Here is a 27,071-nt window from a genome sequence, read left to right as displayed (position 1 = left end):
CAGCAGAGGGACAAGAGGCAGCAGAGGAGCGGGCAGCAGAGGAGCGGGCAGCAGAGGAGCGGGCAGCAGAGGGACAAGAGGCAGCAGAGGAGCGGGCAGCAGGGGAGCGGGCAGCAGAGGAATGGGCAGCAGAGGAGCGGGCAGCAGAGGAGCGGGCAGCAGAGGAATGGGCAGCAGAGGGACAGGCAGCAGAGGAACAAGAGGCAGCAGAGGAGCGGGCAGCAGAGGAATGGGCAGCAGAGGAGCGGGCAGCAGAGGAGCGGGCAGCAGAGGGACAGGCAGCAGAGGAGCGGGCAGCAGAGGAGCGGGCAGCAGAGGAATGGGCAGCAGAGGAGCGGGCAGCAGAGGAGCAGGCAGCATGGGAGCGGGCAGCAGAGGAGCGAACAGCAGAGGAGCGGGCAGCATTGGGAGCGGGCAGCAGAGGAACGGGCAGCAGAGGAGCGGGCAGCAGAGGAGCGAACAGCAGAGGAATGGGCAGCAGAGGAGCGGGCAGCAGAGGAGCGGGCAGCAGAGGAGCGGGCAGCAGAGGAGCGGGCAGCAGAGGAGCGGGCAGCAGAGGAGCGGGCAGCAGAGGAGCGGGCAGCAGAGGAGCGGGCAGCAGCAGAGGAGCGGGCAGCAGAGGAGCGGGCAGCAGCGGAGCGGGCAGCAGAGGAGCGGGCAGCAGAGGAGCGGGCAGCAGCAGAGGAGCGGGCAGCAGCAGAGGAGCGGGCAGCAGCAGAGGAGCGGGCAGCAGAGGAACAAGAGGCAGCAGAGGAGCGGGCAGCAGCAGAGGAGCGGGCAGCAGAGGAACAAGAGGCAGCAGAGGAGCGGGCAGCAGAGGAGCGGGCAGCAGAGGAGCGGGCAGCAGAGGGACAGGCAGCAGAGGAACAAGAGGCAGCAGAGGAGCGGACAGCAGAGGAGCGGGCAGCAGAGGAGCGGGCAGCAGAGGAGCGGGCAGCAGAGGAACAAGAGGCAGCAGAGGAGCGGGCAGCAGAGGAGCGGGCAGCAGAGGAGCGGGCAGCAAAGGGACAGGCAGCAGAGGAGCGGGCAGCAGAGGGACAGGCAGCAGAGAAACAAGAGGCAGCAGAGGAGCGGGCAGCAGAGGAACAAGAGGCAGCAGAGGAGCGGGCAGCAGAGGAGCGGGCAGCAGAGGGACAGGCAGCAGAGAAACAAGAGGCAGCAGAGGAACGGGCAGCAGAGGAGCGGGCAGCAGAGGAGCGGGCAGCAGGGGAGCGGGCAGCAGAGGGACAGGCAGCAGAGAAACAAGAGGCAGCAGACGAGCGGGCAGCAGAGGAACGGGCAGCAGAGGAGCGGGCAGCAGAGGAGCGGGCAGCAGAGGAGCGGGTAGCAGGGGAGCGGGCAGCAGAGAAACCTGCAGCAGAGGAACAAGAGGCAGCCGCCCAGGATGGCGAGCCGGCCACCCAACAGGCCGAGGAGGAGCCGCATGAGGCCCCCTGTGTACCGGCAGCGCCTGTCATTGAGGACCTGGCGGACTGGGCATGCCGACGAAGACTCCGGCTGAGTAGGGAGACGGTGCGACATATCTGCCAGATCTTGGGCACCTGGCACCGCGGGGGAATGGGGGAGGACACCCGCTCCCGGTGACCGTCAAGGTGAGGATCGCCCTGAATCTTTACACCACGGGGTCCTTCCGGGCACCGAGTGGGGACGTGTCTGGGATCCCACAGAGCTCGGTGCACAGGTGCGTCCGCACCGTCAGGAGGCCCTATAGGCTCCGGCGGATCAATACATCTACTTCAATGTGGACCGAGTCCACCAGAATGCCCAGGAGTGGGGTTCGCCACCATCTCCGGGATGCCCTGGGCCCAGGGGGTGATCGGCGGGACGCTGTCCCCCTACGATCCCCTGCAGATGACAGGCCGCTCGACACAAACCAAAAGAGGTTCCACTCGATGAACCTGCAGCTTGTGTGTGGCCATCAGGTGCGCTTCGTTCACACCTGCGCCCGATACCCGGGCAGTGTGCATGACGCCTTCGTCCTGGCACACCCAACAATTCTTGGCATGTTCGAGACGTCAGTCCTCTTTCGATGAGGAGGGTGCGTGGGGAGAGTTAGAATAGACATGACATGGGACCCGGGCAGGCACAGGAGGCCGCACAATATGCAATGAACGTTGGCTGAACTGCGGTCCCTGTGCCAAGCCCACCGTCAACGTCCGCCCATTCCACCCCCCACCCGTGCCACAGTGTGTCCAGCCCAGACCAGCTCACCCCTCATACCCATCTGACAGAGCAGTGAGGCAGCTTGCGACATTGCGCACAGGAATTTAATATGAAAACCTATGGACAGATTCGTGCCCTGGCCCCTATCACGAAACTGTGCCCTGCACCCATGCCAACTTAATTATTGTCTAATTTTCTTGCCTTATGGGCCCTAATGCTGCTTCTAGGTGGAGCCCCAGGCGATACATCAGGAGTGGAGGGGGCCGCTGTGATTCCCGCCCTGCGACCTGGGTCCCCTGCGGTGGCCGTCTTCTGGATGAGCCCAGCTGCTGCTCGGGTGTCCAAGGTGGCGTGGTGCCGCCCTGCTCTGCTCGCTGCCCACCAGATGTGCCAGGGACAAGAGCGGGGGAGTCAGAGGTGCTGCAGGAGTCACCGTCGTGGGACCCATCACCTCAATCCTCGGGGTGGCCGATGGCCCCCCCGGGCTACTCCATGGGGCTGGGGTGCGAGCAGAGCAATCCCCTGAGGCTCCCCCGCCACCTGGCGCTGCCAGTCCTGGAGGCCCGCTCTGGTCTCGGCCACTGTCTGCACAGATTGTCTCAGGCCTTGGACACGCTGATCCATAGCCCAAGCCGCCGCTCACAAGGCCTCCACTGTGGACGCCACTCGTGGGGTGTTGGCCTGGGTCACAATATGGTCGGCACCACCTCCTGCTCCTGCAGGCGGTTGGACTCCTCCACCTGTACCTGCAGGTGCTGGATTCTCGTCGACAACCCCTCATGTAGTCCCTGGCTCTGCGACTGCATCTCCATTATAGATGGGACTGTACGTTCCAGAAGCCCGGGACCTGTCTTAACGGCAGCTAGTTCCTGGGTCGGCCCACCCTCCGACCGTCCGCCCCCTCTGGTGTTCCTACCTCCACCTGCTGCACCGGACCAGCCGTGCGGTGAGCACCAGAGAGTGTCCCAGGGGCCTCTTCACCAAAGTGCCCGACGGAGGTGGGTGTGTCTGGGATGGTGGAGGGTGTTGGAGAGACAGCTGTGACGGGAAATCTGTGTCATCCCCCGACTCGCGTGCGTGTCGGTGTCCTAGTCGTTGCCCAGCAGCTGGGGCTCTGGCTGGGGGTCACCAGATGGACCCACCCCATAACCAGCAGCTCCTGCAAGACCCAAGACAGGACGCATGATTAGAGCGCAGGCCGGGGGGAGTGGGGGGGGGGGGGGGGGGGTGCGGAGAAAGGGTGAGGGGGTGGTGAGGGGGTGACGGCGATTGGGGGGGGGTGAGGGTGGTGCGAGTGTTGTTGCAGGGTGGGGGAGGCACACGTGGCACGGGGAACCGTAACTCAGCAGGGTCTCAGTTCCTCGCCTGCGGATGATCTCCACCTCGGCGACTGTCCTTTCCTCTGGCCCGTTGACCACATTCAGGGCCCTCTGCTCGGCCGCGATGAGGGGCCACAGGTCCGCCGGTCCCCCTCCAGTCTTTCCCTGCTCCCGGCCGTTAAGGCTGGCCTTCTCCTGGGTGCAGCCCAAGGGGGTGGGTAGCTGGTAGCCAGTAGCATTGCCAGGGCACCCGGCCAAGGCGGCCAATATGGGTTCACGTGGTGGAGGGTGAGGGTTCGGCTGCTCTCCTGGTTGGGGGGGGGGGGGGGTCAGTGCCAGGGCCACAGCGCTGCTTATTCACCCTGGCCGCCCTGAGGAGGCCGTGCAGTTTCTTCCAGCACTGCCAGCTGGTCCGGAGGGTGTTGCCCATGGCGCTGACCATCTCTGCCAACCGCGCCCGGGCACGGCAGCGGCTGGCAGCCTCCTTCCTGGGCCGGGGCGCAGGGTCGCCCGCCTCCCCACGGCTTCCAGCAGCGCCTCCAGCTCGGTGTCCGTGAACCTTGGTGCTGCTCTCCTCGCTGCCACCTTGTTGGCTGGGATTTCTCCTCATCTCTGTTCTAACTGATCTACCCCGTAACCTCGGACTGTGACCCTGGTTCTGGACTCGCCCACCATCGGGAACATACTTCCTGCATTTGCCCTGTCCAATCCTGTTCGAATTTTAGAGATTTCTATGAGATTCTCCCCTCATTCCTCTGACCTCCAGCGAATATAATCCCAGCCAACTCAATCTCTCCTCATACGTCAGTCCCGCCATCCCTGGAATCAGTCTGGTGAACCTTCGCTGCACTCCCTCGAGAGCAAGAACATCCTTCCTCAGAGAAGGAGACCAAAACTGCACACAATACTCCAGGTGTGGCCTCACCAAGGCCCTGTATAATTGCAGCAACACATCCCTGCTCCTGTACTCGAACCCTCTCGCTATGAAGGCCAACATACTATTTGCCTTCTTTACTGCCTAATTACCTTCAGTGACTGGTGCACGAAGACACCCAGGTCTCAATGCACATTCCCCTCTCATTTATAGCCATGATGATAATAATCCGCCTTCCTATTTTTGCTACCGAAGTGGATAACCTCACATTTATCCACGTTATACTGCATCTGCCATGTGTTTGCCCACTCACTCAGCTTGTCCAAATCACGCTGAAGGATCTCTGCATCCTCCTCACAGCTCACCCTTCCCACCCAGCTTTGTGTCATCTGCAAATTTATTGCGTGTGCTGCGGGGAGGGAGGGGGTGTATGTGTTTGAGATACTGTGTGTATGTGGGGTTATGTCTGTATGTGTGTGTGGGGGGGGGTACTGTGTATTTGTGGGATTTTGTCTTTCGCTGTGTTGGGTACTGTGTGTATATATGGGGTAGTGTGCATATGGCATGGTAGTACAATGGTTAGCACTGTTGCTTCACAGTAAGAAGTCTTACAACACCAGGTTAAACTCTGTACAGGTTTATTTCCAATCACTAGCTTTCGGAGCGTAGCTCCTTCCTCAGGTGAATGAAGAGGTGGGTTCCACAAGCACATGTGTAGACAAATTCAATGATGCAGGACGATACTTTGAATGCGAGACTTTGCAGGTAATTAAGTCTTTACAGGTCCAGGCGGAGCGACTGGAGAGAGGGATAATCACAGGTTAAAGAGGTGTGAATTGTCTCAAGCCAGGACAGTTGGTAGGTCTTTGCAAGCCCAGGCCAGATGGTGGGGGGGTCAATGTAATGCAACATGAATCCAAGGTCCCGGTTGAGGCCATACTTCACAGCGCCAGGGTCCCAGGTTCGATTCCCGGCTTGGGTCACTGTCTGTGCGGAGTCTACGCGTTCTCCCCGTGTCTGCGTGGGTTTCCTCCGGGTGCTCCGGTTTCCTCCCACAAGTCCCCAAAGACGTGCTTGTTAGGTGAATTGGACATTCTGAATTCTCCCTCAGTGTACCCGAACAGGCGCTGAAGTGTGGCGACTAGTTTATACTGAAGGTCTTTAAGACAGAGATAGATAGATTCTTGATTAATAAGGGGATCAAGGGTTATGGTGAGAAGGCAGGAGAATGGGAATGGGAAAAGTATCAGCCATGATTGAATAGCGGAGCAGACGCGATGGGCCGAGTGGCCTAATTCTGCCCTATGTCTTATGGACTGGGGGATTTTCAGTGACTTCATTGCAGTGTTAATGTAAGCTTACTTGTGACACTAATAAAGATTACTATTATTATTATTAAGTGTGTGTGGTGTGGTGTGTGTATGCATCTAGGGTTAGATACATAGAAGATAGGAGCAGGAGGAGGCCTTTTGGCCCTTCGAGCCTGCTCCGCCATTCATCACCATCATGGCTGATCATCCAACTCAATAGCCTAGTCCTGCTTTCTCCCCATAGCCTTTGATCCCATTCTCCCCAAGTGCTATATCCAGCCGCCTCTTGAATATATTCAAAGTTTTAGCATCAACTACTTCCTGTGGTAATGAATTCCACAGACTCACCAGTCTTTGTGTGAAGAAATGTCTCCTTATCTCTGTCCGAAATGGATCCTCAGGCTGTGATCCCTGGTTCAGGACACACCCACGAATGGGAACATCTTCCCTGCATCTACCCTGTCTAGTCCTGTTAGAATTTTATAAGTCTCTATGAGATCCCCCCTCATTCTTCTGAACTCCAGCGAGAACAATTCCAACCTAGTCAATCTCTCCTCGTATGTCAGTCCCGCCATCCCTGGAATCAGTCTGGTAAACCTTCGCTGCACTTCCTCGAGAGCAAGAACATCCTTCCTCAGAGAAGGAGACCAGAACTGCACACAATACTCCAGGTGTGGCCTCACCAAGGCCCTGTACAATTGCAGCAACACATCCCTGCTTCTGTACTCGAAACCTCTCGCAATGAAGGCCAACATACCATTAGCCTTCTTTACCGCCTGCTGTACCTGCATGCTTACCTTCAGCGAATGGTGCACAAGGACACCCAGGTCCTGCTGCACACTCCCCTCTCTCAATTTACAACCGTTCAGGGAGCAATCTGCCTTCCTGTTTTTCCTTCCAAAGTGACTAACCTCACACTTATTCAAATTAAGACGTCTTACAACACCAGGTTAAAGTTCAACAGGTTTGTTTTGAATCACTACCTTTCGGAGCACTGCTCCTTCCTCATTGGCTTCATCCAAATTATACTGCATCTGCCATTGATTTGCCCACTCGCCCAACCTGTCCAGATCTTGCTGTGGGATCCCTGCATCCTCATCACAATTCACTCTCCCACCTAACTTGGTGTCATCTGCAAACTTTGAGATGGTACATTTTGTTCTCTCATCCAAATCATTTATATTAATAGCTGGGGTCCCAGCACCGATCCCTGTGGTACCTCACTAATTACTGCCTACCAATTTGAAAAGGACCCATTCATCCCTAGTGTGTGCGGGGTGGGAAGTGTATAAGTGTGCATGTGTCTGCATGCAGTGCAGTGCGGTGGTGGTAGTGTGTGTTAATTAGCGTGTTGTGATCGGGGTTTTGTCGTCCACAGACCTCACAAGAATACATCTCCCCTGAACCAGACTCACACCCCATCCCTGGCACTTACCCTGGGCCCAGACTCTGTGATGTGAATGGCTGTAATCTAGGCCAGCAGTTCAAATGCCCCCACCTATGATCCACACTCATATAGTCATCATTGCCATTCCTGCTATTGTGAATGGCATAGCAATAGAACAATGAACTGAGACTGACTCACAGAGACACCAAACCATACATGGGATTTAATGCTTTGTGTTAAAAAAAAAGAAGAGTTGATCATTTCCAAAAATATATTTTTCATTCCACAACATTAAAAATAATCCTCGTCACAACCACTGTCGAACAATAATTATAAGGCGATCAATCTTAATATCAAACGTTTATGGTCAATTTCCTCAAAAATATATATGTGTCTTTTAAAAAGCAAAACATCACTGAGGATTTAGTTAATCTCAGTCTTTAAAATTCACCCCTCCTGAACACTGATCAGGGCGAAAGCAGAGAACTCGATGTCGATAGTCGCCAATCAGAGGAACGGAGAGTAACAACTCTTTGCAGAATTAATGAATAATTGGAGGAGTTTGGGGATTATATATCGAATAACAGATATCCAGTCAGGGATTAGGGAGGTTTATGTACAGAATAATGGGTATCAGGGAATGAGTTACAGGCTAGAAGCCAATCAAGGAGTTTTGGGGGGAGCGACGTTTATATATATATATATATATATATATATAGACTAGTGGATACCTGGGAGTGAGTTACTGACTGGAATCTAATGAGAGGTTTGGATATTTGATACATGGAATGGAAACCCAAGAATAAGTTTCTAATTGATGTGCACAAATGTTTTACAGGTAGAGTAATATCTGGGATGGGGTTACAAACTGGGATGTAATCATGGGAGTCCCTGGGAATGTTTCAGTATAATAGTCTCCGGGAATGTGTCAATGTTTGAGGGAGGGTCCAGCGACCGGATGAGGCCATTATGACCCGCAATCTGTTTCATCATCCAATTAGATTGTGACGGCTCCACAGGCCAACTCTGTTGTTGCATAGCCCTCGATATCCTTACCAAACACACATCTATCAATCTCAGTTTTGAAAGACCCGGTTGAAAGAGAGTTCCATCAATGCCGATGAGTACAGAGCCTGAATATTTCTGGAAGACATTTTGTTGAAGCTTTTTGTCTTGCACTTATCAGCACACCTGCAATGTCAGGGGAAACAACACATTTGTACTGTTTGAGAGAGAGTGCTGATTGGTTGGCAAGTGGACTCTGATTGGTAGTGGCGTTGTCATGGAGAATGCACCAGTTGATGGTGACTGACAGTTAACTGCCAAGCATTGTTTGAAATTTAAACCAGGCAGCTTGATTCTGATTGGTCAAGGCACTGCTCAGTGGACTAAACCAGAAATGGTTATCACTTGCAATGTGTGCATATGTTCTTTCTGTCTGCAAAGCGTTCTTAATGGGTGCAAGATAAAAACTTTTGACAAAATATATTTTTCCGCAATAGAGTTCCACTTTTGTATTATCCTTTCTGTTTAGGAGCACTTGCTGATTCGCTCCTTGGTCGACTGTCTCTGACATTAAGATCAGAATCAGACTACACAGCCATAGAGTCAGACAGTACAGAAGAACCCCTTCGGCCCATCGAGTCTACACCAACAAAACCACGCTCGCTCTACACTAATCCCACTTTGCAGTACTTGGCCCGTAGCCCTGAAAGTTATGACATTTCAAATGCTCATCCAGGCACTTTTTAACGGTTGTGAGGTTTCCCACCTTTACACCCCCCCCCCACCCCCCAGGCAGCCCAGTCCAGACTCCCACTCCCCTCGGGGTGTAAAAGATTTCCCTCAAATCCCCCCTACACCTCCTGCCCCTCACCTTAAAATTATGCCCCCCTCGTTATTGACCTTTCAACTAAGAGGAACAGCTGCTCCCTACTGTCCATATTCCTCATAATCTTCTCCACCACAATTAGGTCACCCCTCAGTCTTCACTGCTCCAGGGAAAACAACCCTAGCCTAACCAGCCTCCCTTCACAGCTGAGACACTCCAGCCCAGGCAACATCCTGGTGAATCTCCTCTGCACCCTCTCCAGCGCAATCACATCCTTCCTACAGTGAGGTGACCAGAACTGTACACAGTTCTCTAGCTGTGACTTCACCAAAGTTTTGTACAGCTCCAACATTTTTCTTCTTTTTTAAAATTTCGAGTACCCAATTCATTTTTCCAATTAAGGGGCAATTTAGCGTGGCCAATCCCCCTACCCTGCACATCTTTGGTTTGTGGAGGTGAAATCCACGCAAACACGGGGAGAATGTGCAAACTCCACACGGACAGTGACCCAGAGCCGGGATCGAACCTGGGACCTCGGCGCCGTGAGGCAGCAGTGCTAACCACTGTGCGACCGTGCTGCCCGTACAGCTCCAACATAACTTTCCTGCTCTTATAATCTATGCCACGACTAATAAAATCAAGCGTCCCGTATGCCTTCTTAATTACCCTATTAACCTGTCCTGCCGCCTTCAAGGATCTGTGGACCATCACACCAAGATCCCTCTTGTTCCTTCGAGCTTCCTAGTATCCTGCCATTCACCTTGTCTTGTTACTGCTTTCAAAGTGTATCACCTTGCACTTCTCAGGGTTAAATTGCATCTGCCACTGATCTGACCAACCCGTCTATATCTTCTTGCAACATTAGACCTTCTTCCTCATGATTAACCACCCTGCCAATCTTCATGTCAATTGCAAGCTTACCTATCATTGCCCCCACAATCTCATCTATATCGTTAAGATATATCATGAACAATAAGGAACTGATCCCTGTGGTTCGCCACTGGACACCAGTCACATAAACAGTCTTCTACCGCCACCTTCTGTCTCCTAAACCAGTTTTGGATCCAATATACCCAAGTTACCCTGCATCCCATGCACTTTTATCTTCTTTATTAATCTCTACTGTGGGATCTTGTCAAAAGCTTTGCTGAAATCCATATGAACTACTTCAACTGCACTTACCCTCATCTACACACCCGATCACCTCCCGAAAGATTCCGTCAAATTTGTTGGGCATGACCCCCCCCCTCTGACAAAGCCATGTTGCCTATCCCTGATCAAACCTTGCCTCTCCAGGTAGAGATAGAGTCGCTCCTTCAGAATCTTCACCAATAGTTTCCCAAGCCCTGACGTGAAACTCACCGGTCTGTAATTCCCTGGTTTATCTCGACCTCCGAGAAGGAGGCCATTCAGTCCGTCACGCCTGGTGCTGGTCCCTTGGCAGAGTTATCCAAGCTATCCCATTCCCTGCTCCGTACCCATTTCCCAGCAAATTTCTTTCCCCTTCAATCTGCTTCCACCGCCCTTTCAGACAGCACATTCCAGATTGTGACTCACCCTATCCTCAACTGTCTAATGCTTCCTTATCCAGTTACCATTTCAGATTGTGTTCCCTGGATCCCCAAAGTTCCAAATCCATCAAATTGGATCATCACAAAAAAATAGGACTTCAAAAATAAGAACGGGCAAATATTGAAAAATGGTAATGCTCGAAGTGCTTTATCCACAGGTGTCGGAGCCTCGATAGCCTGACAGTAGTAGCAAACAGTTTATATGTATAAAATATATTTTAAAGAAAGTATAACAATTCAATGTATAAGACTCTCGCGTCTTTCAGATTTGATTCTTTGTGGGTTCTTGATCCTCTGCGACTGTTATCTGGAGCTCCACGACTGGGTGAAGGCAGGAACCTGGTTATTGAAATACCTGATGAAAGCGGGGCAGTGGGGTGGGCGCCAGGCTGGAGGGGAAGGGTGACGAGACCCGATGGAGCTGGGTTAAGCTCAAAGTGGCCACCGAGGGCCCTCCGTGCTGCTGCCCCTCGAGGGGAGCCATTCTCGGCCCAGCCCCTCCTTGGCCGTACGACAGCCCCATAGCGCCATCTGCAGGCTGGCTGGCACCAGGGGGTGTGGGCAAGAGTCCAAGCAAATGGGAGATATCCATCGAATTCAAGTTCAGGGGCTTGACATCTTCGTGCATGGCGCAGCCGGCATTGTCCAAGGAAACGCTCAAAGTTTCCAACCCGATGTCCGAGCTTTCCTTCCCAGCTGTCGATTGAGATTCGAGTCCTGGAATATCTAAGTTGTAGCCCCTCGTGCTGACCTTCAGAGTTTGCTCTTTGCTGGGCAAGGGGCTAAATGAGGTAGTGTTGAGTTGGTATTGGGTTGGTTGCATACATCGGCTTGTAAGAGGTGGCGTGGGAGGGGAAAGAATTGGGGGTGGTGTCTCCATGCAACCCAACCTCGTCGCCAGTGAGCTGGGTATCATGTACTGGCGTCTTCTTGGGTGCTGGCCAGATGGCAATGGATGGGTGTAGAGTTCAGGGTTCATGTTGGCATTGTCCTTCAGCACCGGCTCACCCTGAGAATCAGGCCATAAGGGCCCAACCTCCTCTTTCAGAGAGATGGACACGCCGCCATTCACTGGCCCCGTCATCCTGTGAGCCACCAAACTCCCTCTGGGCACTTCCTGGGCATGGCTTTTTTTGGTGTGCCGCGTCAAGTGATCCTTCCGGCCGAAACGCTGAGCACAGAATTGGCAGAGGAAGTCTTTGCGGCCCGTGTGGACCACCGTGTGCCGCCTGACGTCCTTGCGGGTGTAGAAGCGCCGCTCGCAGCGATCGCACGCGTGCCGCTTCTCCCTGGCACTGCTGGAGAGCCTGCCCGCGTGACCCTTCAGGTGCTCCAGCAGCAGGTCTGTCTGCCCGAACGCGCGGGTGCACACCCCGCACGTCAGGTCACCGTTGGCAGCCGCGTGCAAGGCCAGGTGCCGCCTGTAGCCCAGCTTTGTGTTGTATCTCTTGCCGCACTCTTCACACCTCAGCAGGGTCTTGTTGGGGTCATGGGTCTGAAGATGGTTCTTCAGGTGGTCCTTCCTGTGGAACATCTTTTCGCAGTATGAACACTGGTGAGATTTCTGAGGACAATGGGTAGCCATGTGCCTAAAGGAACAATGACATTGGGAAGATTAGCCGGGGTAACGAGCTCTCAAAACCCCAATTCAAGGGGACATTTAACCTGCAAATTTTACTTTGCACTGATAAGGACCAAGTTCGATCAAGAAGGGCCCGAGAAATTTCCCAATCCCATGCTGCCAATGAGGAGCCGCGCTTGTTAAAAATTGGGAACAACGCTATAGCCCGGATTATCTTCACCTCATTTCTCTTGTGGCTGCTGTCCAGGATCAGATAGTGAAAGTGGGATTGGGAATACAGGTTCAAACTAGTAAATGGCAAATGTAGGACCAATATCAGGAAGTTATCCTTACTACAAGACTTGCCAAAACATGGAATAGACTTCCAAATACAGAAGTGGAGGAAAAATCCTGGAATAATTTACGAAGATCAGAAATAGGTTCAGGAATAGGCCACTCAACCCCCATGTATGTGCTCCACCCATTCTAGCTGAGCACGTTAATATTTGGCATTGACTCCACCTTCCGCTCTCTCCCTCTATTTTTTGATTAATTTAGTGACCCAAAATCTATTAATCTCAACCTTGAACATGCTCAGTCGGATCTCGAGAATCCTGGGGGAATTTGGCAGTTTTTCGGGGAATAAATTGAACATGGGGAAAAGCGAGATGTTTGCGATCCAGACAAGAGGAGAAGAGACTGGGAGAGCTGCCGCTTAGAATGGGAGGGAAGAGCTTTTGGTATCTGGGAATCCAGGTGGCCCGGGAATGGGAGGCACTGCCCAAGTTAAACCTATCCCGGCTGGTAGAACAATGGAAGGGGACTTTAAGAGATGGGACATGCTCCCGCTATCACTGGTGGGGTGGGTACAGACGGTGAAAATGACGGTCCTCCCCAGATTTCTGTTTGTGTTTCAGTGCCTCCCCATCTTCACCCCAAAGGCCTTTTTCAAGCGGGTGAATAAGGTTATTTTGTGCTTTGTGTGGGCGGGTAAAACCCCGCGAGTGAAGAAAGTGTTGCTGGAGCGCAGTCGGGGGGAGGGTGGGTTGGCGCTGCCAAACTTCTGCAATTACTACTGGGCGGCTAATATAGCCATGATTAGGAAGTGGATAGTGGGAGGTGGGGGGGGGGGGGGGCGGTGTGGGAGTGGGTGGGGGTGGCGTCATGCAAAGCCACAAGTTTGGGAGCACTGATAACGGCACCTCTTCCGTTCTCACCGTTCCGATACTCCACAAGTCCGGTGGTGGTGGCGGCTCTGAGAATATGGGGGCAGTGGAGGAGATATAAGAGAGTGGAGGGAGCATCGGTTTGGACCCCGATTTATAATAATCAGCGGTTTGTACCGGGTAGGCTGGATGGTGGGTTCCGGGGATGGCAAAGGGCAGGAATTAGAAGGATGGGGGATCTATTTATAGACGGGAGTTTTCCCAGCTTGAAAGCCTTGGAGGATAAATTTGAATTGCCAGCAGGGAACGGGTTGAGGTATTTGGAGGTGCGAGACTTCCTGAGAAAGCAGGTTCTGGCCTTTCCGCTGCTGCCGCCAGGGGGGATACAGGACAGAGTAGTCTCCAGTACCTGGGTGGGAGAGGGGAAGGTATCGGATATTTACCAGGAGCTTTCGGAGGCGGAGGAAACTCCGGTGGAGGAGCTTAAGGGCAAGTGGGAGGACGAGCTAGGAGGAGAGATCGAGGCAGGTCTATGGGCGGATGCCCTAAGCAGGGTTAATACCTCATCATGTGCCAGGCTTAGCCTGATACAATTTAAGGTAGTCCACCGGGCACACATGACAGTGGCCTGGATGAGCAAGTTTTTCGGGGTAGAGGACAGGTGGGCGAGGTGTACGGGAAGCCCAGCAAATCATGTCCACATGTTTTGGGCATGCCCGAAGCTTAGAGGGTTTTGGCAGGGTTTCGCTAAGGCAATGTCCACGGTACTAAAAACACGGGTGGTGCCGAGTACCATAAGACCATCAGACATAGGAGCGGAAGTAAGGCCATTCGGCCCATCGAGTCCACTCCACCATTCAATCATGGCTGATTTCAACTCTATTTACCCGCTCTCTCTCCATAGCCCTTAATTCCTCGAGAAATCAAGAATTTATCAACTTCTGTCTTAAAGACACTCAACGTCCCGGCCTCCACCGCCCTCTGTGGCAATGAATTCCACAGACCCACCACTCTCTGGCTGAAGAAGTTTCTCCTCATCTCTGTTCTAAAGTGACTCCCTTTTATTCTAAGGCTGTGCCCCCGGGTCCTAGTCTCCCCTGCTAATGGAAACAACTTCCCTACATCCACCCTATCTAAGCCATTCATTATCTTGTAAGTTTCTATTAGATCTCCTCTCAACCTCCTAAACCCCAATGAATATAATCCCAGGATCCTCAGACGTTCATCGTATGTTAGGCCTACCATTCCTGGGATCATCCGTGTGAATCTCCGCTGGACCCACTCCAGTGCCAGTATGTCCTTCCTGAGGTGTGGGGCCCAAAATTGCTCACAATATTCTAAATGGGGCCTAACTAATGCTTTATAAAGCTTCAGAAGTACATCCCTGCTTTTATATTCCAAGTCTCTTGAGATGAATGACAACATTGCATTTGCTTTCTTAATTACGGACTCAACCTGCATGTTTACCTTTAGAGAATCCTGGACTAGGACTCCCAAGTCCCTTTGCACTTCAGCATTATGAATTTTGTCACCGTTTAAAAAATAGTCCATGCCTCTATTCTTTTTTCCAAAGTGCAAGACCTCGCACTTGCCCACGTAGGCAGCGATCTTTGGAGTGTCGGAAGAGCCGGGAGTTCAGGGGGCGAAAGAGGCTGACGTCTTGGCCTTTGCCTCCCTGGTAGCGCGGAGACGGATCTTGTTAATGTGGAGGGACTCGAAGCCCCCAGGTGTAGAGACCTGGGTTAGTGACATGGCTGGGTTTCTCAGTCTCGAGAAAATAAAGTTCGCCTGAAGAGGGTCAATGGTCGGGTTCACACGGAGGGGGCAGCCGTTCGTCGACTTTCTCGGGGAAAATTAAAATGTCAGCAGATGCAGTATTCCAGGTGGGGGACAGAGAGAGGGCCGGTTTGTTGTTTAATGGTTGGGGTGTGTGAAGATTGGGAGGGGGGTGGAAATGTTTATTATACCATGTTTATGTCATTGTTAATATTATTATAAAAATGTTCAAATACCTTAATAAAAATATTTTTTAACAAATGAATAGATCTCGAGGGTTGCCAGTTACAAAGATTCACCCTCGAAGTGAAGACATTTCTCTTGTAATAACCCTGAAGAATCTTACATGTTTCTTTTTTTATATATATAAATTTAAAGTACCCAATTCATTTTTTTCCAATTAAGGGGCAATTTAGCGCGGCCTATCCGCCTCCCTGCACATCTTTGGGTTGTGGGGGTGAGACCCATACAGACACGGGGAGAATGTGCAAACTCCACACGGGCAGTGACCCAGGGCCGGGGTTCAAACCCGGGTCCTCGGTGCTGTGAGGCAGCCGTGCTAACCACTGCGTCACCGTGCTGCCTAAATCTTGCACATTTCAATGAGACTACGTTTCATTCTCCTAAACTACTGAGGATAGAGGCCAATTCAACTCAATCTCTCCTTGGAGGAAAACTCCGTCATTCCAGGGATCAGTTTATTTATACTATAATGAAAGACTGTCGGCTGAAATGAGCCACGGGATCTTCCTCATGGTATCAATCTGTCTTGTGATTTAAAATATCAAGACTGAAGACAGATCAGGAGATAGAAAAAGCCGTCGTGGTCACAGGGGACCATAGGCCGCTCTCCTCTTTGAGAGCTGACTGGTGGTGATTTAACCTGAGGGCCATCACACCTCAGGCGAGGGGCAAGGTCGAGAAGCCGGGGCCTTCACGGATAACCTCAGGGTATTGAGCCTATGCTGACGGTGTCACTCAGCATCGCGAACCAGCCGTCCAGCCAACTGGGCTGAATTGACCTCCAAACAATAGCGCCCAATGTGGGGCTCGAACCCCACAACCCTGAATTTAAGAGTCTCATGCTCTACTGATAGGCACGTGCAAACCGTAGGAGTTCGTATTAAGATCTTAAAAGCCTGCTGATCACAGGAAGAGAAGGCTGCGGAGTTCACCAGTTTGGAGCTGCTAAATTAGCCAATAACAGACACCTATTGGCGACTTTTGTTTGCTTTTTTGCTCCCAAACTGGTGTCAACGACAGCAACTTATCTCATCAAAAAGCTAAATTCCTAACGAAGGTCGAACTGTTAATCAGAAATGTCATGCATTGCCAATGTCCTGGCCGCTGTTTATCTCTCAGCTGACGTTGTCAAACCTGCATAGAACCTCAGTTAGGCCACACTTGGGTATTGTGTTCAATTCTGGATGCCACACTACCAGAAGGATGTGGAGGCTTTAGAGAGGGTGCAGAAGAGATTTACCAGGATGTTGCCTGGTATGGAGGGCATTAGCTATGAGGAGCGGCTGAATAAACTCGGTTTGTTCTCACTGGAACGACGGAGGTTGAGGGGCGACCTGATAGAGGTCGACATAATTATGAGGGGCATAGACAGAGTGGATAGTCAGAGGCTTTCCCCCAGGGTAGAGGGGTCAATTACTAGGGGGCATAGGTTTAAGGTGCGAGGGCCAAGGTTTAGAGGAGATGTACGAGGCAAGTTTTTTACACAGAGGGTATTGGGTGCCTGGAACTCGTTGCCGGAGAAGGTGGTGGAAGCAGGGATGATAGTGACATTGAAGGGGCATCTTGACAAATACATGAATAGGATGGGAATAGAGGGATACGGACCCAGGAAGTGTAGAAGATTGTAGTTTAGACGGGCAGCATGGTCGGCATGGACTTGGAGGGCCGAAAGGCCTGTTCCTGTGCTGTACTTTTCTTTGTTCTGTGTTCAAAGTATCTGTTCACCATCACACTGTTTCAGGTAACACCTTGCTAAATGCTCCTGGCTGCAGAAATATCTGTTTAGGGCTTCATAAGGGTTGGAAAAGTGCTAAATAATTGGAAAATCTTTCTTATTCTCCATGGTTCCCAAAGGACTGGGGTTTTCCTTCACCTCCTGTCCAGATCTTATTGATAGACGGATTACTGTAAGTCAATAACTCCCTTATTGTTGCTCTGTGTCACTGTGCAAGGTGAAGGTGGTGGGAGCTGTGAACCGAGTGGGCTATGCTCTTACTTCATCCAGTAACTCCAATGTTTCGACTGCACCTTTAACACAGCAATTTGGGGACTTCCGGTGGCGGCCATAGAGTGAACGGTCGCACATTTGGCAGCTCCCGCTCTTGGTGGTCTTTCTGTGGTTTTTAGGCTGGATTTCCATCGGAATTCTCCAGAATAAAGGTGGGAAAGCGAGAGGAGAAGGAGGTGACCCCTCGTTTATGGAGCTGCGCCCGAGAAAAATCAAAAAAGGAGGAATCAGAAGTTGGCTGGAAGTGAGGACCGGAGTTCGAGGGAGGCAATGGCAGGGACGCAGGGTCTGACCTCGCCAGGTCAGCGGTCGACGGACCAGTTGGTGAGCTTCTTGACCGATAAGTTCACTCAACATCGCAGGGAGTGTGCGGAGGACCAGGCCCGGGCGGTGGACTCGATCAGGGCTGTGGTCGGCCGTGTGGAGGAGAGATTGACCACCCAGGAGCAGGCGACCCAGAAGCTGGAGGAGCTGGCGGCGGAACGGGGGGAGCAGTCCACCGCGATGGCAGCTGAGATCGGGATGTTACAGGACCAACAGAAACGACTGCTAGAGAAAGTGGAGGACCTGGAGAACCGTTCTCAGAGGCAGAATATCCGGATCGTTGGTCTGCCAGAGGGAAAGGAAGGAGGGGATGCCGGTGCGTATGTGGGGAAGATGTTGGAGAAGCTGATGGGAGAGGGTTCGTTCCACAAGCCGTTGGAGGTGGACCGGGCCCACGGGGTGCTTATGCGTAAGCCCCAGGGGCGTGAGCCCCCGAGGCGATGGTGGGAGGACTGCATCAGTTCCTACACAAGGAACGCATCATGAGGTGGGTCAGGCAGATGAAGCGATGCATGTGGGAAGATGCTGAGATCTGGGTGCATCAGGACCTGGGAGCAGAACTCGCAAAGAGGAGTTTTAATAAAGTCAAGGTGGCCCTGTATGAGAAGAAAATAACGTTTGGTCTGCTTTACCCGGCCCGTCTATGGGTGACCTATAAGGGTCGGGAGCTGGACTTTGGCTCGCCGGAGGGCGTGGCGGACTTTGTGAAGGACAATAATTTGATGGGAAAATAAGGACATTGAACCTTGACTGTGGAGAATGAGCTAGGAGTGATGTTTTGCTTTGTAAAAACCTTAGGCTTTTAACTTTTAATGTAATTTGCGATAAGATGTTTGAGATTCTGCATGTATAATTCTTTTTTTTCCCCGGTCTTTTTCATTTGGTTCTGTTTGAGGGTGTTTGACTCGATAAGATTTTGTTAAGGGCCGGGGGGAGGGGGGGCCATTGCGCTCGGACCGTGGGAGGGACTGTTTGTTTGTTTTTCTGCTCTTTGCCATTGTTCTGGGAACTTATACTAAGAGTGAGTGGGGGGGGGGGGGGCAGCAGGTGGTAGGATGCTCGGCGCCAGGGGCGGGAGCTGCCAGGCTAGCTGGGAGGGCTAGTTTACGGAAGCAAAGTGGGGGGTGAGCTGAAGATCAATGTAGCGTGGGGGGGGGGAGTAGACTGCTGACGAGGAGGAGACTTTCAAGGTGTTGGAGGAGGAGAGTGGACGACGGTAGCTGCCAGGGGGGCAGCGGCCTGGTGAGGTGCGGGGCATGGGCCAAAGACTGGCCTAGGAAAGGTCATGGCTGATTGACAGGGGAGGGGGGTAGAGTGCCCCCAGACCAGGTTGGTCACGTGGTACATACGTGGGCTGAATGGGCCGGTCAAAAGGGCCCGTGTGTTCGCACACTTGAGGCAACTGAAGGCGGACGTGGCCATGTTGCAAGAGACGCACTTGAAGCTGGGGGACGAAGTTAGACTGAAGAAGGGAGGGGGTCAGGCAGGTGTCGGGACTGGACTTTAAAACAAGGGGGATGGCAATTCTGGTTAACAAAAAGGTGGCATTCGAGGTGGGAAAGATAGAGGCAGGCCTGGGGGGGTAGATTTATTATGGTTAGCCGGAATCGAGGGAATGGCTGTGGTGCTGGTGAATATATACCCCCCAAACTGGGATGATGTCGCGTTTGTCAGGAAGGTGCTGGGGAAGATTCCGGACCTGGACTCACACCGGCTGATTATGGGGGGAGATTTTAACACGGTTCTAGATCCGAGACAAGGCCGGTCGAGTTCCAGGTCGGGAAAGGTGTCAGCAATGGTGAAGAGCTGTGGGGGTTCATGGAGCGCATGAGAGGGGTGGATCCGTGGAGATTCGAGAGGCCAAGGGGCAAGGAGTTTTCATTTTACTCCCATGTGCACAAGGTGTATTTCAGGATAGACTTTTTCATACTGGACAAAATACTGTTAGCGAGGGTGGCGGGCATTGAATATTCAGCAATCGTGGTGTTGGACCACGCCCTACACTGGATAGACCTACGAGTGAGCACAGGAAAGACCCAGCATCCGCAATGGAGGTTAGATGTAGGGCTGCTAGTGGAGGATGAGATCTGTGAGCGGGTGAGAGAGGCCATCCGAGGGTACATAAAGATCAACGAGATGGGTGAGACCGCGGCAGGGGTGGTTTGGGAAGCACTGAAGGCGGTTATCAGAGGGGGAATGCATCTCGATTCGGGCCCACAGGGAGAAGACTGAACGGGCAGAGCTGGACAGGCTGGTAGGGGAAACCTTACAGGTGGACAGGAGATATGCGGCGTCTCTGGATGAAGAGCTCCTGAAGGGGCATCAAAGACTTCAAATGGAATTTGGGCTCCTGTCCACAGGTAAGGCAGAGGGGCAGCTGACGAGGGTAAAAGGGGCGGTGTACGAAATATGGGGAGAAAGCCAATAGGATGTTAGCACACCAGCTGAGGAAACAGGAGGCGGTGAGGGAAATTGGGAATGTAAAGGATATGATGGGGAAGGTGGTAGTAGACCCGGGGGCGGTAAATGACGTGTTTCTTGAATTCTACAGTCGACTTTATAAATCGGAACCCCCAGCCGGGGAGGAGGGTATGAAGCCATTTCTGGGGGGGGGGCGGGGGGCTAAAGTTCCCGAAGGTAGATGAGGAGCGGGAGGAAGACCTGGGAGGCCCAATTGGGCTTGGGGTGGTTATAGACGGATTGGAGGCGATGCAATTGGGTAAGGCCCCGGGACCTGATGGATACCCGATGGAGTTCTACAAAACGTTTTCTGGGTTACTGGGGCCGCTCCTGGTTAAGGCTTTTAAATGAATCTAAGGAGTTGGGAGTGCTCCCCCCAACGTTATCACAAACATCGATCTCTCTCATTTGTGAAGCGGGATAGGGACCCAGAGAGCTGTGGATTATACAGACCGATCTCCCTTTTGAACGTAGACGCTAAATTGTTGGCAAAGATCTTGGCCACACGTATGGAGGACTGTGTCCCGGAGGTAATCGGGGAGGATCAGACGAGATTTGTGAAGGATAGGCACCTGACGTCCAACATTAGACGGCTCTTAAATGTCATAATGATGCCAGCGGAGGGGTGCGGTGGTAATGGCCATGGATGCAGAAAAGGCCTTTGACCGGGTGGAGTGGAAGTCCCTATGGGATATTTTAGGCAGGTTTGGGTTCGGGCAGGGATTTGTGGATTGGGTCCGGTTGCTATACCAGACTCCGGTGGCGATTGTAAGAACCAACTGGGTCCGGTCAGAATATCTTAGTCTTTGTAGGGGACAAGACCTGATGTCCGCTCTCCCCATTCCTGTTTGCACTGGCCATAGAGCCCTTGGCAATGGCCATTAGGTCATCGAATGTCTGGTGGGGGATAGTGAGAGGAGGGGGGGGGGTGGAGCATAGGATCTCGCTCTACACCGACGATTTACTCCTGTATATCACAGACCCGTTGGGGGGGAATGGCTGGAATTATGAAGGCACTGGAAGAATTTGGGCTGTTTTCAGGCTACAAGCTAAATATGGGAGGTGTTTGCGATTCAGGCACGGGGGCAGGAAAGGAGACTGGGGGAGTTACCTTCTAAAGTGGTGGGGAGGAGTTTCAGGTATCTGGGGATTCAGGTGGTTAAGGGTTGGGGGCAGCTTCATAAATGAAATCTGGGTAATGCGGTCGATCAGATGAAAAGGGATTTCCGCAGGTGGTACATTCTCCCGCTGACGCAGGTGGGGAGGGTACGGACGGTGAAGATGACAGTCCCCTCGAGGCTGCTGTTCTTTTTCCAATGTCTCCCGATGGCCTTATTTAGGAAAATGAATGCGGCGATCTCGGGTTTTATGTGGGCGGGTAAAGTCCCGAGGGTGAGGAAGGCACTCCTGGAACGGGGTCGCGGGGAGGGGGGCTATGGCCCTCCCGAGTTTTATTAACTATTACTGGGCGGCCAATTTATCGATGGTCAGGAAGTGGGTAAGGAGGGGTCGGTTTGGGAGTGAGCAGAGGCGGTATCTTGTAAGGGCACAAGCTTGGAGGCTTTACTGATGGCGCCACTGCCGCTCTCGCCGGCTCGGTACGCCACAAGCCCGATGGTGGTGGCAGCCCTGAGAATGTGGGGCAATGGAGACAGCACATGGGACTGGAGGGGGCGTCAGTGTGGTCACCGATCTGTGATAATCACCGTTTTGTTCCGGGGGGGCTGGATGGGGGCTTTAGGAGGTGGCAGCGGGGGGGGGGGGGGGGGGGGGGGCTGGATGGGGGCTTTAGGAGGTGGCAGCGGGGGGGGGGGGGCTGGATGGGGGCTTTAGGAGGTGGCAGCAGGGGGGGGGGGGGCTGGATGGGGGCTTTCGGAGGTGGCAGCGGGGGGGGGGCTGGATGGGGGCTTGCGGAGGTGGCAGTGGGGGGGGGGGGCTGGATGGGGGCTTGCGGAGGTGGCAGTGGGGGGGGGGCTGGATGGGTGCTTTAGGAGGTGGCAGGCAGGGATTGAGGGATTTGGGGATCTCTTCATTGAGGAGGGTTTCCCGAGGTTAGAGGCATTGGAGGAGAAGTTTGAGTTGCCGGGTGGGAACGGGATTCGGTACCTGCAGGTTCGGGACTTTGTCCGGAGGCCGGTTCCAAGCTTTCCTCGCCTCCCCCTGAGGGGACTACAGGACAAGGTAATGTCAAAAACGGGAACTGGGGTGAGGAGGGTCTCGGAGATATACAAGGAATTGATGGGAGTGGGAAGGGTTCCCAATCGGGGAGGTGAAGAGCAAGTGTGAGGAAGAGTTGGGAGGGGAGCTGGAAGTCGGATTATGGGAAAAGGCCTTGAAGAGAGTCAATTCATCCTCGCCGTGTGCCAGGCTTGGCCTGGTCCTGTTCAAGGTGGTTCATCGGGACCAATGACGGTGGCCTGGATGAGTCGGTTTTTTGAGGAAGTGGAGGATAGGTGCGGGCGCTGCGGGGGAAGCCCCTCGAATCATGCGCATATGTTCTGGGCGTGTCCGAAGTGGAGGGGATTCGGGCAGGGATTTGCGGACGTCATGTCAGAGGTCCCGGAAGGGAGGGTGAGTCCGAGGCCAGAAATGGCAATATTTGGGGTATCGGAAGATCCGGGGGCCCAGGGGGGGGGGGGCCGGGGGTTAGTGGGGGGAGGAAAATGGGAGGCATGGTAGCGTAAGACAAGGACAGGGAACGTAATATACGGGTAATCAGGAGGTAGGGCGGGGGGGGGTAGTAGGGTAGGGTATTTTAATGTTGTTGCATGTCGGTCCACTCGGCTGTTTAAGAAATGTTAAATTGTTAAAACTGTGAAAATTACACATGCTTCAATAAAATATTTTCTAAAAAGAATTTGTACCAAGGCATTGACAGAACCAAAAACAGAGATAGTAGGAGGGGGTGACCAAAAGCTCAGTCACAGATATGGGTAAAGTGATGGTCTCGGGGACTTCATGTGAAAACACGTCGCCCATAAGTCGTGTTTTTTGATCCTATTTGCCCAGTATTCGGGGGGGGGGGGGGGGTTTGTGGTCAAACCCAGCCTGCCAAACAGTGTAGAAAATAGTGGAATTATGTTGAATACTGTGTCGAAGAAGCCTCTTTCTAGACGGCACAGTGGTTAGCACTGCGGCCTCACGGCGCCGAGGTCCCAGGTTCGATCCCGGCCCCGGGTCACTGTCCGTGTGGAGTTTGCACGTTCTCCCCGTGTTTGCGTGGGTTTCACCCCCGCAATCCAAAGATGTGCAGGGTAGGTGGATTGGCCGCGCTAAATTGCCCCTTAATTGGAAAAATATAATTGGGTACTCTGAATTTATTTTAAAGTCTCATTCCGACAGTCCGGTGAGTGAGCCGGAGCGAGGAAAGATGGCGGGTGAGGCCGCGCCCGTCACGGTAGACACATCATGACTGTGATGATGGCGCGGCTATTTTGAGACTTCTCGGATACAATTGGACAAGCAGTTTGGTCGGCAAGGCAAGGAGCTGAAGATATCCGTCAAAGCTGCTATTGAGGAAGCATTGGGCCCGATCAAATAACAGTTGGGGAAGGCGTCAAAAGCTGTGAGGGAACAAGGCAAAATGCTGAAGGGCATGGAGGAGGCCTTGTCTCGTGTCTATAGAGGAGGCACGGGGAGTAGACCCCTGTCGGTTTGTGCAACTTGGGGGTGAGGGGTTCCTGTTTTTCTCCCCAGTACACAGACAGATTACTTTGTGATGGGCCGATTTCTTCTTCCCCGGGGTAAAGAGGGTGGAATACTCGCCGATAGTCATCTCAGACCATAGTCCGCATTTCGTGTTTAGTGCTGGAAGTGGACCCGGCGCATTGCACAGGGTGCAAGGGGGATGGATGTGGGGCTTTTGGCGGATGTGGTGTTTTGTGGGCGGGTTTCGAGAGTCATAGATGAATGCGCGGAATTGAACGGAAACGGGATGGTTTTGCCCACGGTTCTATGGGAGGTGTTGCAGGCGGTGATTAGACACATATGGACGAAAAGGTTAAGCAGGAGCGTCGGGGGTTCGTTGATGACATTTTGGAAGAGGACCGTGGATATTCAAATGACCCAACCCCCAAACGCGTGGCAAGCAGGAAAAAGCTGTAGACGCAGTTTGACCTGCTGACTACTGATCGGGCGCTGCACCAGTCATGGCGCTATGAATATAGGCAGAAAGCCAGCTGTATTTTGGCTCACCAGCTGAGGTGGCAGGCGGCCTCTCGGGAGATTATCCAGATCATGGACGGGGAGGCTGGTTTCCGTTCCCGATAAAGTGAATGGGGAATTTCAGACCTTTTATGAGAGGCTTTACAGGTTGGAGCTAACAGAGGAAGAGTCGGGGATGACAGAGTTTTTAGAGGGTTTCCCGAGGACGGGGAGGAAATGCGGGAAGAGCTGGAGCCGCCATTGTGTCCGGCGGAGGTCCGAACAGCGATAGGATAGATACAGATAGGGAAGGTACTGGGGCCGATGGAATTTTACAAGTTTGCGGAGCAGCTGGTTCCATTACTGATGGGGATGTTGAATGATTCCATGGCTCGGGGGTTCCCTTCCTGCAACACGTGGTCAGGCATCCAGATCCCTTCATAGAATCATAGAATTTACAGTGCAGGAGGAGGCCATTCGGCCCATCGAGTCTGCACCAGCTCTTGGAAAGAGCACCCTACTCAAGCCCACGCCTCCACTCCATTCCCGTAACCCAGTAACCCCATCTAACCTAAGGGCAATTTAGCATGGCCAATCCACCTAACCTGCACATCTTTGGACTGTGGGAGGAAACTGGAGCACCCGGAGGAAACCCACGCACACACGGGGAGAACATGCAGACTCTGCACAGTGACCCAAGCGGGAATCGAACCTGGGACCCTAGCGCTGTGAAGCCATATTGCTAACCACTGTGCTACCGTGCTGCCCACGTGATTGTGGATCATACAGTCCTATTTCACGACTTAACGTAGATGCTAAGCTGTTAGCTAAGGTGTTAGCTAATTGGGCATGGAGCCCTGACTCCCGGGGGTGGTTGGGGGGTACCAGACAGGATTTGTTGCGGGCCAAAGGCTGTTGTCCACTGTGCGGTGACTGCTGAATGTGGTTCTTGCCTCAGTGGCCAGGCTGGAAATAACTGTGATATTAGATGCAGAAAAGGCATTTGTTAGGGTGGTGTGGAGGTACCTCTTTGCGGTTTTGGAGATGTTCGGGTTGGGCCCTGGGGTGTGTGTCCTGGGAACGTCTGCTGTACAAGTCTCCTTTGGCCAGCGTTCATACAAATGCCATGAGTTTGGGATTTTTTTTTCCAGTTACACAGGGGGACAAGGCAGGGGTGTCCTATGTCCCCCCCTACCGTTCACAGTAGCGATTGAGCCATTGGCGATTACCCTGAGAGCTTCGGACAAGTGGAGAGGGAAAGCATTCGGAATATTTGCTTCATCGAACGGGGCATCGAGTATTAAAACTGGCAAGTCATGCTGCAGCTGTACAGAACCTTGGTAAGGCCACATTTAGAATATTGCGCACAATTCTGGTCGCCACAGTACCAGAAGGATGTGGAGGCTTTGGAGAGGGTGCAGAGGTGTACCAGGATGTTGCCTGGTCTGGAGGGTGTTAGCTATATGGAGAGGCTGAATAGAGTCGGACTGTTTTCATTAGAAAGACGGAGGTTGAGGGGCGACCTGATAGAGGTCTGCAAGATTATGAGAGGCATGGATAGAGTGGGTGGGCAGGGATCCTTTCCCAGAGTGGAGGGGTCGGTCACCAGGGGGCATAGGTTTCAGCTCCATGGGGCAAAGTTTAGAGGAGATGTGCGAGGCAGGCTTTTTACACAGAGGGTGGTGAGTGCCTGGAACGCGTTGCCAGGGGAGGTTGTGGAAGCAGAGACATTAACGGCGTTCAAAAGGCATCTCGACAAACACATGGATAGGATGGGTATAGAGGGCACTAGGAAGTGCTGAGGGTTTTGGCAAAGGATGGTAGCATGACCGGTACAGGCTTCGATGGCTGAAGGGCCTGTGCCTGTGATATATTGTTCTTGTTCTTTGATAATTTTTTAATTTATTTTTTATTTTTCTAAATTTAGAGTCCCCAATTATTTATTTATTTGTTTATTCTAAGTTTAGAGTGCCCAATTCATTTTTTCCAATTGAGGGGCAATTTAGCGTGGCCCATCCACCTACCCTGCACATCCTTTTGGATTGCAGAACATAGAACATTACAGCGCAGTACAGGCCCTTCGGCCCTCCATGTTGCGCATTCTCCCCGTGTCTGCATGAGTTTCCTCCGGGTGCTCCGGTTTCCTCTCACAGTCCAAAGATGTGCAGGTTAGGTGGATTGGACATGCTAAATTGCCTTAAGTGTCCAAAAAGGTTTTTATCATAGAATTTCCAGTGCAGAAGGAGGCCATTCGGCCCATCGAGTCTGCACCGGCTCTTGGAAAGAGCACCCAACCCAAGGTCAACACCTCCACCCTATCCCCATAACCGAGTAACACCACCCAACACTAAGGGCAATTTTGGACACTCAGGGCAATTTATCATGGCCAATCCACCTAACCTGCACGTCTTTGGACTGTGGGAGGAAACCAGAGCACCCGGAGGAAACCCACGCACACACGGGGAGGATGTGCAGACTCCGCACAGACAGTGACCCAAGCCGGAATCGAACCTGGGACCCTGGAGCTGTGAAGCAATTGTGCTAACCACAATGCTACCGTGCTGGTTAGGTGGGGTTACTGGGTTACAGGGATAGGATGGAGGTGTAGGTTTAAGTAGGGTGCTCTTTCCAATGGCCGGCGTGGGCCCCGATGGGCTGAATGGCCTCCTTCTGCACTGCAGATTCTATGATTCTATGGAGAAGAGTGAGTACTCTCCAGTCTGTGCCCCGGGGAACGGAGCCGCTCTGGGGGTACTTCCTTTTCGCCTGGGCCCGACTCAGAAAACTGAATGATACCAGCTTGGTGACTAAGATTAAATCTAACCTACAAAGCTGGGACAATCTTCCTCTGCCCCTGGCGTTCAGTCAATTAAGACAAATATTTTGCGGAGATTTCTGATCTATTTCAGTGTCTTCTGGTCTTCCTTCGGACAGA

The 27,071-nt window shown here is 52.8% G+C and overlaps 1 protein-coding gene across 6 annotated transcripts in view; it reads right to left on the bottom strand.

Moving 5' to 3' along the window:
• Nucleotides 1–10,587: 10,587 nt before the first annotated feature.
• Nucleotides 10,588–27,071, bottom strand: part of LOC140428127 (zinc finger protein PLAG1-like) — a 169,123-nt gene continuing 152,639 nt past the window's right edge. For all 6 annotated transcript variants that reach the window (XM_072514230.1, XM_072514241.1, XM_072514218.1 and 3 more), the window contains one exon: nucleotides 10,588–12,044. In XM_072514230.1, the coding sequence (XP_072370331.1) occupies nucleotides 10,799–12,044 (1,246 nt within the window). In that variant the 3' untranslated portion in view covers nucleotides 10,588–10,798. The remainder of the gene's footprint in view (nucleotides 12,045–27,071) is intronic.

The sequence above is a fragment of the Scyliorhinus torazame genome, chromosome 1 (genome assembly GCF_047496885.1).
Source record: "Scyliorhinus torazame isolate Kashiwa2021f chromosome 1, sScyTor2.1, whole genome shotgun sequence".
Taxonomy (NCBI): domain Eukaryota; kingdom Metazoa; phylum Chordata; class Chondrichthyes; order Carcharhiniformes; family Scyliorhinidae; genus Scyliorhinus; species Scyliorhinus torazame.
The sequence above is the reverse complement of the archived record's forward strand: the minus strand, read 5'-3'. Positions and strand labels throughout refer to the sequence as shown.